Consider the following 12,659-nt stretch of genomic DNA (forward strand, 5'->3'; position numbering starts at 1 on the left):
CTACATGCCAAATATGTAAGAGATCTGTAAAATATTGAAGGCGCTATGAGAAACTGTAACAAAAGTGTGACAGAAGGAAGGACAAACTGGCAACTATATGCTTCCCAAAAATTTTCGGAGAGCATACAAACTGTGAAGGGCCATAATTCAGCCAAAAATTGTTAACGCCATAGTTCCTCTCTGTATCATCTACACATTAACACATTAAACTATAAAAGTTTGAGCAAGATCCAACCAGCAGTTAACGAGGAGTTGAAAACAGGAAATCTGGTTCTATATATTATTTAGTGGTAAGAAACAGGAAAAGGGCAATAATTCTTCCCATTCCCATTGAAGCCAATATTGCTTTTGATTAGGATCATCAACTTCTATTAAAGCCATTCAATTGCAAAGTTTAAGCAAGATCCACCCAGTAGTTAGAGAGCAGGTCAACACATAAACTTTAGGGGACTATGTATTATATAGTGGAAACTCACACTGAGGGCAATAATTCTTCCAAAACTTGTGACAGCAAAAATTGAGTGAGATCCATCTAATCTAAAGAAATATTCAATACTCAACTTGAGGAAAAGGCCATCCCATTTTAGGTCTCAATTCAATACTCGACTTGAGGAAAAGGCCATCCCATTTTAGGTCTCAATTCAATACTCGACTTGAGGAAAAGGCCATCCCATTTTAGGTCTCAATTTCAGTTACCTACACACAAAGTTAAATACAATAACTCCAAACTGAAGTTATAATGTAGAAACCATTGTCTGTTTTTTAGTAACAGTAGCATTGGCCTTGACCTAAAATCTCCCGAATTCAATTCTAATCTAGGCCTTCATTCAAGCTTACTACATTTAAAATTGTATCAAGATGGAACAATGAAAACTATAGTTATTTAACGAAAACAACTTATTAAGAGTGCACACACCATTAACTAGAGGATAAGTGTGATTAATAACAGGGCCATAAATCAGAAGGGCATCATGCCATTTGGCTCAAACTTGTTGAAGATTATTTTAAATATATACATTATGATTCCCTCACAGTTTCATGCTGATCTGATGTTTACTTTTAGAGTTATCGAGAGAACCTGACTGAGCTGACTGAAGTTTACCACTATCAGCTTCAAAACTTTAAAACCATACATACTGTAGTGTAGTGAGATGAAACAATAACGTAACACAACGCGACCAAGTTTTTATTGAGATTTATTTTGCTGTTGAACACAACCCTTTCCAAAGTCCACAAAATATTTTATACAAGAAGATACATGTGAGACCCTAAACGAGCATTATCCGCGACAACAAGTACATGTGAATCCTATATCTTAGGCTGTCTATCATGTATTGACTAAGTAATTGTATTGACTAACTTATTTAATACAAGAAGGACTAGTTATTTATCAATGAAACACCAGATGGTAGGTCAAATACATGGTGAAATGGGTCATTTAAACAGGAAGAGTTCAGCAACTAAAACATGAAGTGTAAACAAGAAATGACATTTAAGTCTGGGGCTTGACATTTCAATGTAACTATTAGCAAAATTGTCTGAATAAATAAATTTATCAATTGAGCATTATGCCACTTCATTAATCTGTTGTTTTTGAAAAAAAAGTATTTTCTCAAATTTTTAATAAATTAGGCTACTATGTTACAATACCTAACATTGGCGATGGAATCATCATCTTCAATACGTGACCTCAATGACACTATCTCATCATATCCCGGTAGAAATATCAGCACAGCGCCTGTAAAACATATACAATAACAATATACCAAATATATGTCTCAATGTGGAGCACTAATGCACAATATGCTGCTTTCAATAAAAGCATATGCCCCAAGTTGAAGTTTTATCAGAATTAAATTGTCTGTTCATTTTAAAAAGTCTGAAAGGAGGTCATTATCAAGGTCAAAATGAGGTCAGGTGATGTGGTTGTGTTGAACGTGTTTGTTGGAACATTCATGCTAATATCAAAGCTTTGCAGAAAACAGTATTGATGTTACAAATAACATGTCATTTAGAATTAACCAAGAATTCTTAATTTATGAGGTCCCAAAGTAGGTCAATGTTAAGGTTAAAATGAGGTCAGGGGGTGTCCAACCGCCTATGTAGTATTTTCAAACTGACAACACCAAAATGTAATGAACGTGTTCCTACCCTCAGGTTTGGTGGTAACGATCATCCTCAACAGAGCCACAATAAGGTCCATGTCGACCTTGTCATCGTTCCAGCAGTGCTGATAGGTCGTGAGCAGCTCTTTCTGCTCCTCTGACATGCCTTGTCCCTCCTCCTCCTCCTCTAATGGGTCACCTTGGTTACCCCGGTCAGTCTTACTCACCAGCCTTATAGGGGCAGAAATGGAAATAGTAAATATATCATCTGTAAATAGAGATCGGAATTTGGTCAGCTCACAAATAATCATTTAAAAACTCAATACATATGCTATTGCTTGCCTGTTTGATTGATGAAGAGAGCTCCTGGCAAGATCCATTCATCAATGCATCAAATGTAAATTTATCATAACATTTTCAACCATAACAAATACATTTTAGATATTGCAAGTTTGGGAAATTGGTACTGTATATTAAATTATAAAGTCCTGGGGGCCGTTTCATCAAGAATTACGAATTTTTATACAATCGTAAATTATGTATCGAGATTAATGTAGTCGTTTACGATTTTACATAAACTCCGTTTCATCAACGAAATCGTAAATGCAACATACATAAAATACGACTACTTAAATATACGTATTTTGTAACCGAAAAAAATAGTGACACAGTCTGAAAAATTGCATGACGTAATTTTCGCGCGTTCTGTCAGCTTAGGAAAATATCACACAAAACATAACTCCTATAAAAATGTGGTCGATTAAGGTCTAATTATTTGGACTATCAAAAACAATGCTAGTTATAAATCGAAACAAAAACAAACACAGGAAAACGACGTGTAGACCGGTGTGGAAGGCTACCGATTGCTGTTTGGCCGACAGTCACACTCTCCTTCCGTTACTAAACGCAAAAAGAAGTTATTTCGGATGGAGACGGTTAAAATGTGAGTTGAGAACTTGTCGGTCATGAATGAAGACAGCTGAAATAATTCGCGTTCAGGATAAATCTGAACGCGAATTATTTCAGCCAAGTGTCTGCCTAAGCAAAAATCATCAAAAGACTCTAAGGCGGCAATTGATATTGACAAGAATGAAGATTATTTTTGCTTATTTTCTTTATCCATGAATAAAAAGGTATTGATAAGATTAATTGTTTTGTTCTTTCTATGCAAAAATGCGACTGTGGTGTAGATCAATTAACAGTTTAATAATATAATTTAATATAGACCAATCGGAATTCAGGCTGACAATAACAAGACATCATGGATTGAAAGTTTGTCATGTCAGCATTTTGTGTTCAATTATCAAATATTTTATTTCAATAAGGTATTAGATTCACATGACACAACATGTTTAGTAATTACAAATGTCATATCATTGAGAATGCTATTTGTTTGTTTATTATACAGAGGATATTTGTTGGATTCAGTGGATTATCGTTTTTAATTCACGAGTGATCAAAGACAATGATATTTTCACAAGTGGCGCAGCCACAAGTGAAAATATGTATTTTCTATGATCAGGAGTGAATTAAAATCAATATTCCACCGAATCCAACAAATTTTCTTTTTATTTTATGCTTTTTTCGCAGTTTATATACATTGTTAAAGAGTTTTACTTAAGAATGTCGTTGGAATTATGTTGTCATTTTGTCAAATAAATGAAGTCATTTCACAGTAAACAGTGAAAATTATCGATAATTCTCACTGATAATTTTCATTGTTTGAAACAGTGAAATTATCAGTTTTAATCCACCGATATTTCTCTATAAACCACCGGAAAGCATTAAATAAATATCATTGTCCACAATAATTTATTATAGTGTTGATTCATAAGATGTAAATAATCAACATTGATTTATATTGCTTTCTCTGCAAAACTGTGTTACATGTAAAGATCACAAATGCAGTTTTCATTTCTTTGTTTTTCCAGAAAACAAAATGGTATTACTGGCTGAAGGACCAAAATTGAATGGACAGAGAACACGGTTGTCAAAACTCAAACAGAAGTTGTGTCACTCAGCTACATTAAAACATAAAACTGAAGGCAGAAGCAACAAATAGTAATTTTTTTTTTTTCTATAGAATATAGTAAAGCAGACTGCTAATTATTTCCTACAATGAAAATGTAACAATTTATGTATTCAATTTTTAGCTGGGCTGTTTTCGGAGAAAACCCAATGTATTGTAATAGCCAGCGTGTCGTGTCGTCGGCGTCATGCTCAAACCTTAACATTTTGTCAATGTATTGAACTTTGGCCATAAAATCAAAGTGCTTCCACCTATAACTTTGAAACTTCATATGCAGCTCCACCTTGACGAGTTCTACACACCTCACCCATATTTGGGTCACTAGGTCTAAGAAGGTCACTGTGACCTTAAAATAATTCTGACAAGCTTTTATTCGTTAAAAAATGCACCCGCAGCCGAGCGTTCACACCTGTTATGCGGTGCTCTTGTTTTTCATTGTACTCTGTTTTATGGGGATAAAGTATTGCTGCATTTTTTCATTTAACTTTATTACCGGTAACTTATTTACCAGAGTATGAACTTGTGTGTAGAGCATTAGTGTCACACACAAATGTTGAGTTTAAGTTCAGAAAGCTAGGTTAATTTTGCAATACAAAAACCAACTTTCGGAAACAAAACCAGGTCATGTAGGCATGCTAACTTATTCTGACCATAGTGTCATATGTTGTGTATTTAATATTTAGTTCTGTTAAATGTATAAACTAGTAAATTTATCTGCTTGCAGCAACATGTGAAGAATGAAGCAACAGAGTAATAAAACTCGGGAGATGTTGATGGCGTCAAGGGAAAGATATGCCATTCAGAGGGACATAAGCAATAATCATGAGGAACTTGTTACTCTTTCCAAAAAATGAAATTTTAAATTGCTCAATTGTTTCTGGAACTTTTAATTGATTTTAAATGTGATGGTGTTCAGTGAGTCTATGAAACTTATTATTACACATACTATATGTAAGATATAAATTGTCATATGAATTATAATACCATGCCCAGTTAATATATTGTACTTCCTGATTAATAATAAATATTTGTGAATGTTCTTTGTGTTTTATTCATTGAAAACTAGTATTATAGCAACTGTTATCAAATACCATAAACATTATTATGATAAACATTTCAATAAAAATACAAAAAAATTGCACAGGTAAACAACATATTTTAACAGTAGATGACTAAATAATTGAACAGAGAATCATAAAGGGGTAAAGTTTAGTAAATACATTCGGAAACAATCTAATATACTGGAAAACTTCTATTTTTTTATGACAATAATATCCATATTTATAGACAGCACACTTATTATAATAAAGTACCGATACATTTACAAGCCCACTTTTTATGCCCCCCTTCAAAGGGTATATTGTTTTGCTTGGTCGGTCTGTCCACCAGATGGTTTCCGGATGATAGATAACTTAATCTACCTATCAAGTTTCATGATCCTAGGAATAAGCGTTCTTCAGTTATCATCCAGAAACCCTTTTACTATTTCGGGTCACCGTGAACTTGACCTTTGACCTAGTGATCCAAAATCAATAGGGGTAATCTGCGAGTCATGATCAATGTACATATGAAGTTTCATGATCCTAGCCCCAAGCGTTCTTGAGTTATCATCCGGAAACCACCTGGTGGACGGACCGACCGACAGACATGTGCAAAGCAATATACCCCCTCTTCTTCGAAGGGAGGCATAAAAAATAAGTTTAAGATTCGCAAACTTTTGTTATAGTTATGATATTTGTGAGGAAACAGTAATACTGAATATTTACCATGCTCTAAAATATCCATTTTATGCATCTTTTGACGATTTAAAAACTTGAAAATTTTAAAGCGTTGCATCTAACTGCTGCAACACTCGACAATTGAATAATTTGTAGAATTCTGTTGTTGTCGTTATATTTTGTGACACGATGAGGATTGCTTATATAAAGTGTAAAATACATCACTCATTGTATCAACATGGACGGACAAGTGGTCTTAGTGAGGCTTTTACTTCAGGGGTCAGTGGTTTGAGCCCTGTAGGAGTTACTTTTTATCTTTCTTTAATTGTATTCTTTTTTTACTGGAGCTTTTTAGATCCAGTGTTTACATGTATCAATATAAAAGCGTTTAATGAAAAACTTAAATATCTGCCAAAATTTAGGAAAAGTTCCCTTTAAAATAAATATTAAATAAGGCACTTGGTAATATCTAACACATAACTTTTTTATTGGTCCTCAGAACATTGGCATTTTTTTCTTTCACAAACCTATAACCTTGAAGTAAATATTAGACAAATTATGTATACACAATTATAAAACATGCAAACATCAGCTGTTGTAACTATTGTGTCTAGACGACCAGGAATACCAATCCTTCCAAATCAGCGATGACACAACTTTACGCCATTTGGCTGAGTAGTGTAGCTCTGCCTATTCAGAGAAGACTCAAGCCATCTATCACTTTATAACATTTATAACTACAATTTAAAAAAAAAATGAAACAGTTTGATCAGCTGCTGCCTCTTATCACATGCTGCTCGATGTACTGGTGTGTTGTTCATAACTTCCGGTTCCATCACGTTTCCAACCAATTCCTCTATCAGTGGAACGTTTGAATCCAGACACAGGTTATGCAGGGGCATGTACACACTTGATATTTCACAGCACTTATTGGACTTGAAAGGCCAACATCCACCAGTGCCATGCAGATATCTAAACAAATATCAAAAGTATTTCTTTAACATAGACATTTGTCTAAGTGACTAAATTGTCCTGATACCATTGACATTAATTTAATTTCAATATAAATTATATATAATATATAGCCTACAAAACTCTTTATTTGTGCCTGTATTCACTATTAATGCACAATATAATTTAAATGAACTAGTAAACAATATTTCATACATATAGTCTGAGGATTAGCAAAATGAATTGTTAAGATTTAAAATAAAATGAATAAATCATCAGTTTATTTAAACGGACATTTTTTTATGAAACATCATATTAACACATGCAAACAACCCTCAGTTATAATAAAAGTTAATTTACATATAAATTCTAAAATTTGATAATTAAAGTTGTACGTTATCAAGCTTTAGAAGTTACGTTTGATTTAAGACACTGTGAGGCACAAGAAAGAGATTGGCACTAATACTTCATTTAAATACTGGTAAGTTGATCTCGCACTAATAAGACTTATATTTCACAACCTATATAATATGTTACCAATCTCGTGATTTCAACACTCCAAATGCCCTTTTTACTACCCACGCTCTACAAAGATGGTCATTGTAGGCCTGTTCCGCAGCATGGGAGGGATGAGGTTAAGGGGTCATCAGGTTAGTCCTTAACAGATACCCACTATCTCCCAGCAGATGACCCTCATCATTGGTGCTCAGATATTGCTGTAAATTGAAATATTTTATTGGGCAGTTGCTTTGTCTTTGATAAAACAGCAGTCCACAGTTAATATTGTTAGATTAAGGTAGGAAAGCATCTCAATAAGTTTCACAAAACTAGCTTAAGTATTATCAAATCACTTTATTTTAGTTACCTAGATGAAATAATGTAACTTAAGACAATATTTAAAGATAATACTGATAGCTACATTGTCTAACACATAAAAGAACAAAAGCTTGATCACACAGTGCTAATGGTGCTTATTGTGGTAGTTAATGATTTTTGCGCATGTACGTAACTAATTATTATAAGATGTCAAAGATGATAAGCATTACGCTTATTTCAACCTTTTATGGTATTTATCTGCTTTTATTCCAAATTTAATGATAAGGTAATGAATCATAATACTGTATTTACATTTACCTCATGCTGGCGTCAGCAACAGCCTGCACATTAATGGCATGGAATCCTCAGTAAACATCTCCCTTGGCAATATGCAATATGCCAAAATCTATAAAAAATAAAAGTTATTCATTAACATGAGAGTGCTCATCATTTCGTGTTCACATTACCAACACAAAAGGGAGGAATGCAGAAAAGGAGTAAATAAATAAAAAAGCCCCATCAATATGCATGAAATAAATTTTTTGGATGGGGGGTGCATATTTATAGCACTGCAGAATTTAATTTGACAAATAAATAAATTGTAATCAAATGAAAACAATATAGAAATAATTAAGGTAATTGTTCTGCAATTATTAAAGACATAAGGTACAATCTAATTTACTCACGCTCGATTGGTTATTCACAGCTTGGGTACTTACATGTACCCCTGGTACCATTAAGCATACTTGCATGTACCTCGGGTAAGGTTAATATACTTAAACATACCCGGTCCTTATAAGACTGTACCCCAGTTGTTCTCCTGCCCAAAATAAGATGTGGTACAGTGCACTACAGATAAATGTAAAGCCATATTGTTTATCTAAATAAAACTTACCTTTTGAAAAAACTGCATCAACATGCTTTTTGAGTATAAATTTCGATGATATAAAGACTATTTGAGAAAAAAATTGACATAAATGTGAACATAATTAAAAAAAATTAAGCCTACAACAACCCATTTAGCATTAAATTTCTGGCTATGTTAAAGTATATTAACTGTAACAGGGTTAGCTCTACATGTAAGTATACTTAAAGAGTACCCGGGGTACAGGTAAGTAGTATCCGAGCTGACAATGACCAATCAAACAACATTGTAATCAAATGAGAACAATATAGAAACAATTATGGTGATTTTTCTACAATTATTAAATACATAAGGTACCATCAGCATCTAGTGATCTACTTAACTCACCAATACAATACACTTGTTTAAAAATAGCAAACACAAACAGTATCATGATGTCATATTCATTTTCATGATCATGATGTTATTATCAACAATTTCGAGGTAAAGTATTGTTCAATCACAACATTTAGAAGTAGAACAACTACAAGTTCAACATTAGCGGGTGGGGTAAATCAGTCTGCACTTCAAGTCATCGATAAGTACACGTCGACACAAAATAGAATGAGTTTAACATAAAGTCATTTGTAAAGAAACACAACAATAAATGCTAAAACTAATACCGGTAATCATCCAATGCTTTTATTAAGAAAAGATACAACAATTACTTATTCTTCAACCATTTTGCAAAATCCGAGTTGTCAAATGCTAAGTAAACAAAGGGCAACTACTCTAAAGTTTTTGGGTTAAATTCTACTTATTTGCTATTTGAAAATAAATACAATTTTATAATTATACTTGTTTAAATCAATGATTTCTTCGCCTTATTTACATACCTAAGCGACGGAATGAAAGGGATGAGCTCGCCGGTAAGTTGGTGCTATGTCTTCCCCGATCAAAACCAACAATCGCTCTATTCCGCCCTTACTTAGACGATATATCGAAGCAATGTTCTCATCTCTTAGGTTTTCGAGAACAATTCTCTCCCTTAAAAGCCTTGGCATTGGTTATTTTTCGTCTCCTGTCATCGTGGATGACAAAAACGACCGCCATTACGTTAATTTACGGGTGCCCTTACCCAGTCGTATATTTATGTATGAAATTTATGTAAATTGAATTTACGATTTGCTTGATGAAACGCGATTTCATTGCAACATCGTAATTTATGTAAATCGTAATTTACAACTAGTCGTAAATCGTTGATGAAACGGCTCCCAGGCACTGGTAAACATAACAATTCTTGACCCCAAAAAAATGATGACACGTAATTATAACTACCTTTTAACTTCATAAGGTTTCCCTAAAAATTGCATTCTATGGTTATTATATAACCACCCCAATAGACTACATATGCAACCTCAAACAATTCATCCCCATTATTACAATTTGAGACACATTAAATGCGCCACTTACATATTAGCCTCTAGGAGGGCTATGACCTCCTCCTGGTTGAACTTTCTCGCCCAGTCGAGAGCTGTCCATCCATTGGAGGACTTGATGTCTGGGTCTGCTTCCAGGGATAGCAGCTGGTCCACCACGGCTGGGAAACCTCGGCCCCCAGCAATCATGAGAGCAGTCACTGACGTCTCTGAGTGCTGGTAGTCAACTAGCGAAAAAAGGGGGGAGGGGCATACTCGAGTTTTATTGAGAACATGGTTTGAATGAATGATTTTACTGAGTGAACATTATTTTCTATTCATTTTTTTTATTTTACTTCTTGGACTAAGTTTAAATGATCAACTTTACTCAATTTTATCAGTCTCAAAACATCAGTAAAAACAATCACAGTATTCGGCACGTTATACTTTAATTGGAACTCATCATAATCACAATAAAATTTAATTCATCAACACAGTATTAACAAGACTATTGCCAAGCAATATATGTCCCCTACCGGCTCCACCATTGTCAGAAATATCACCATTGTCAGATAAAAAAAATAAATATTTCTTTCCATAGCAACCAGAAATTTTGACGTAGGAACAAAATGAAATGACGTGCATAATGTCCATATGGCCATATATCCATGTTTCAAGTTTCATGAAAAAATATGAAGAACTTTTAAAGTTATCGCAGGATCCAGAAATCCACCATTTTCAGCAGTATTTCTAGTCTATTTGTTGCCAAAGCAACCAGAATTTTTGACATAGGAACAAACTGAAATGACATGCATAATGTCCATATTGCCATCTATCCATGTTTCAAGTTTCATGAACAAAAGGGCCTGAAAGGCCCAAAGTCGCTCACCTGAGATAACAAGATATTATTGGGACAAATCTTCTGACCAAGTTTCATGAAGATCAAAAACTAAACCTCTAGAGTGTTAACAAGATTTTACTATAGCCATATAAGGAAAAATGCCCCGCCCCCTGGCAGCCATGTTTTTCAACCAACCAGCATAATTTTTGAACACTTCCAAGATATTATTGGGATGAATGTTCTGACAAAGTTTCGTGAAGATCCGACAGTAAATGTGGCCTCTAGAGTGTTAACAAGATTTTACTATAGCCATCTAAGGAAAAATGCCCCGCCCCTTGGAAGCCATGTTTTTCAAGCAAACATAATTATTTTCGAACTCATCCCAGATATCATTAAGACCAATCTTCTGACCAAATTTCATGAAGATTGGACAATAAATGTGGCCTCTAGAGTGTTAACAAGGTTTTACTAAAGCCATATATATAGCCATATAAGAAAAAATGCCCCGCCCCTGGTGGCCATGTTTTTAAAGCAACAAAAACCATTTTCGAACTCATCCCAGATATCATTGGGACAAATCTTCAGACCAAGTTTCATGATGATTGGAAAATTAGTTTAATGGTTGTTTTTAAATTCCTGCAGCGATGTCTATTCATACGACACACAATTCATGCACTGACTCCGATCCTAATAAAAAGTTGAATTCTTCGGTTATTGTAGGAAAATATGTACAAAATATCTTCGTCACCATCGGCTCGGGGCGCTAATTTGTCTTTGCTGCATTTTATGAAATTCGTCTTCAATGTCTTGCCTATTTTGTGTTATTGTAACATGTATTAATAAATATATTACAATTTAACACATATAACAATCGTATAGTCATGCTTTAATCGTTTGACAAAAGAATGCCATATTGTACAGAATCATCAAACAATAAAAAACATATTCAAAAGTTTGCTATCTTCCAGAATGTAAAACTATCATTTATAATTAATTCCACTTAATCTTCTTGTGCTTAAAAAAATAAAATAAAAAGGGAGACAACTCTGTCAATTCAACATAATTTTTCAAAAGCCATTTTGCAGTTACTTCCCTTGACATGCTAAACTAAAGTGTTCACAAGCTGCTTTACTATATAAATATAAGGAAAATGACCCCCCCCCCAGCGGCCATGCTTTTTTACCGATCCAAACTATTTTCGAACTCAACCGTCATATCCAGAAAACACATGTTCTGACCAAATTTCATGTGAACATTGGACTAAAAATGTGACTTCTAGAGGGTTCACATGTTTTCACATATAGAGAAAACTGCCCCGCCCCCTGGCGGCCATATTTTTTCACCGATCTGGACCATTTTCGAACTCGTCCAAGATATCAATGAAACCAGTGTTTTGACCAAGTTTCATGATGATTGGGCAAAAATTGTGACTTCTAGAGTGTTCACAAGGTTTCTCTATAGCCATTTAAGGAATACTGCCACGCCCCCTGGTGGCCATGTTTTTCAACGGACCAGAGCTATTTTTGTACTCAACCAACATATCATTTAGACAAACATTTTGACAAAGTTACATGAAGATTGGGCATCAAATGTAACTTCTACAGTGTTCACAAGGTTTTTCTTTTTTTTTACCTAGTGACCTAGTTTTTGAACCAGCATGACCCAGTTTCGAACTCAGTCGAGGTATCAATGGGACAAATGTTCTGACCAAGTTTCATGAAGATCAGACCATAAATGTGGCCTCTAGAGTGTTCACAAGGCAAAATGTTGACGACGCACGACAGACGACGCACGACGGACAAAAGGCGATCACAAAAGCTCACCATGAGCACATTGTGCTCAGGTTAGCTAAAAAATATGAAGCAGTTTTAAAGTTATTGCAAGATCCAGAAAAGTGTGACAGACAGACAGACTCACAGACAGACGCACAGAGCGAA

At 34.4% G+C, this 12,659-nt stretch overlaps 1 protein-coding gene and 1 long non-coding RNA gene across 7 annotated transcripts in view; both read right to left on the reverse strand.

The window, feature by feature from the left end:
• LOC127877611 (3'-5' RNA helicase YTHDC2-like) overlaps positions 1-12,659 on the reverse strand; it is an 84,492-nt gene that overhangs the window by 40,153 nt on the left and 31,680 nt on the right. For all 5 annotated transcript variants that reach the window (XM_052423652.1, XM_052423651.1, XM_052423653.1 and 2 more), the window contains exons 14-16: positions 9,937-10,129; positions 2,152-2,336; positions 1,651-1,738 (exon numbers count right to left, since the gene is read on the reverse strand). In XM_052423652.1, coding sequence (XP_052279612.1) covers positions 1,651-1,738; positions 2,152-2,336; positions 9,937-10,129 — 466 coding nt within the window. The remainder of the gene's footprint in view (positions 1-1,650; positions 1,739-2,151; positions 2,337-9,936; positions 10,130-12,659) is intronic.
• Positions 5,186-9,912, reverse strand: LOC127877641 (uncharacterized). Of its 2 annotated transcripts, XR_008048509.1 has the most exons (4): positions 9,192-9,912; positions 7,938-8,025; positions 7,341-7,519; positions 5,186-6,824 (listed from the first exon to the last, which is right to left on the reverse strand). It is a non-coding gene; the product is annotated as an uncharacterized LOC127877641 (long non-coding RNA). The 2 variants fall into 2 exon arrangements; XR_008048508.1 differs by lacking the exon at positions 9,192-9,912 and having other exon boundaries at positions 7,938-9,180.

The sequence above is a fragment of the Dreissena polymorpha genome, chromosome 4 (genome assembly GCF_020536995.1).
Source record: "Dreissena polymorpha isolate Duluth1 chromosome 4, UMN_Dpol_1.0, whole genome shotgun sequence".
Lineage (NCBI taxonomy): Eukaryota > Metazoa > Mollusca > Bivalvia > Myida > Dreissenidae > Dreissena > Dreissena polymorpha.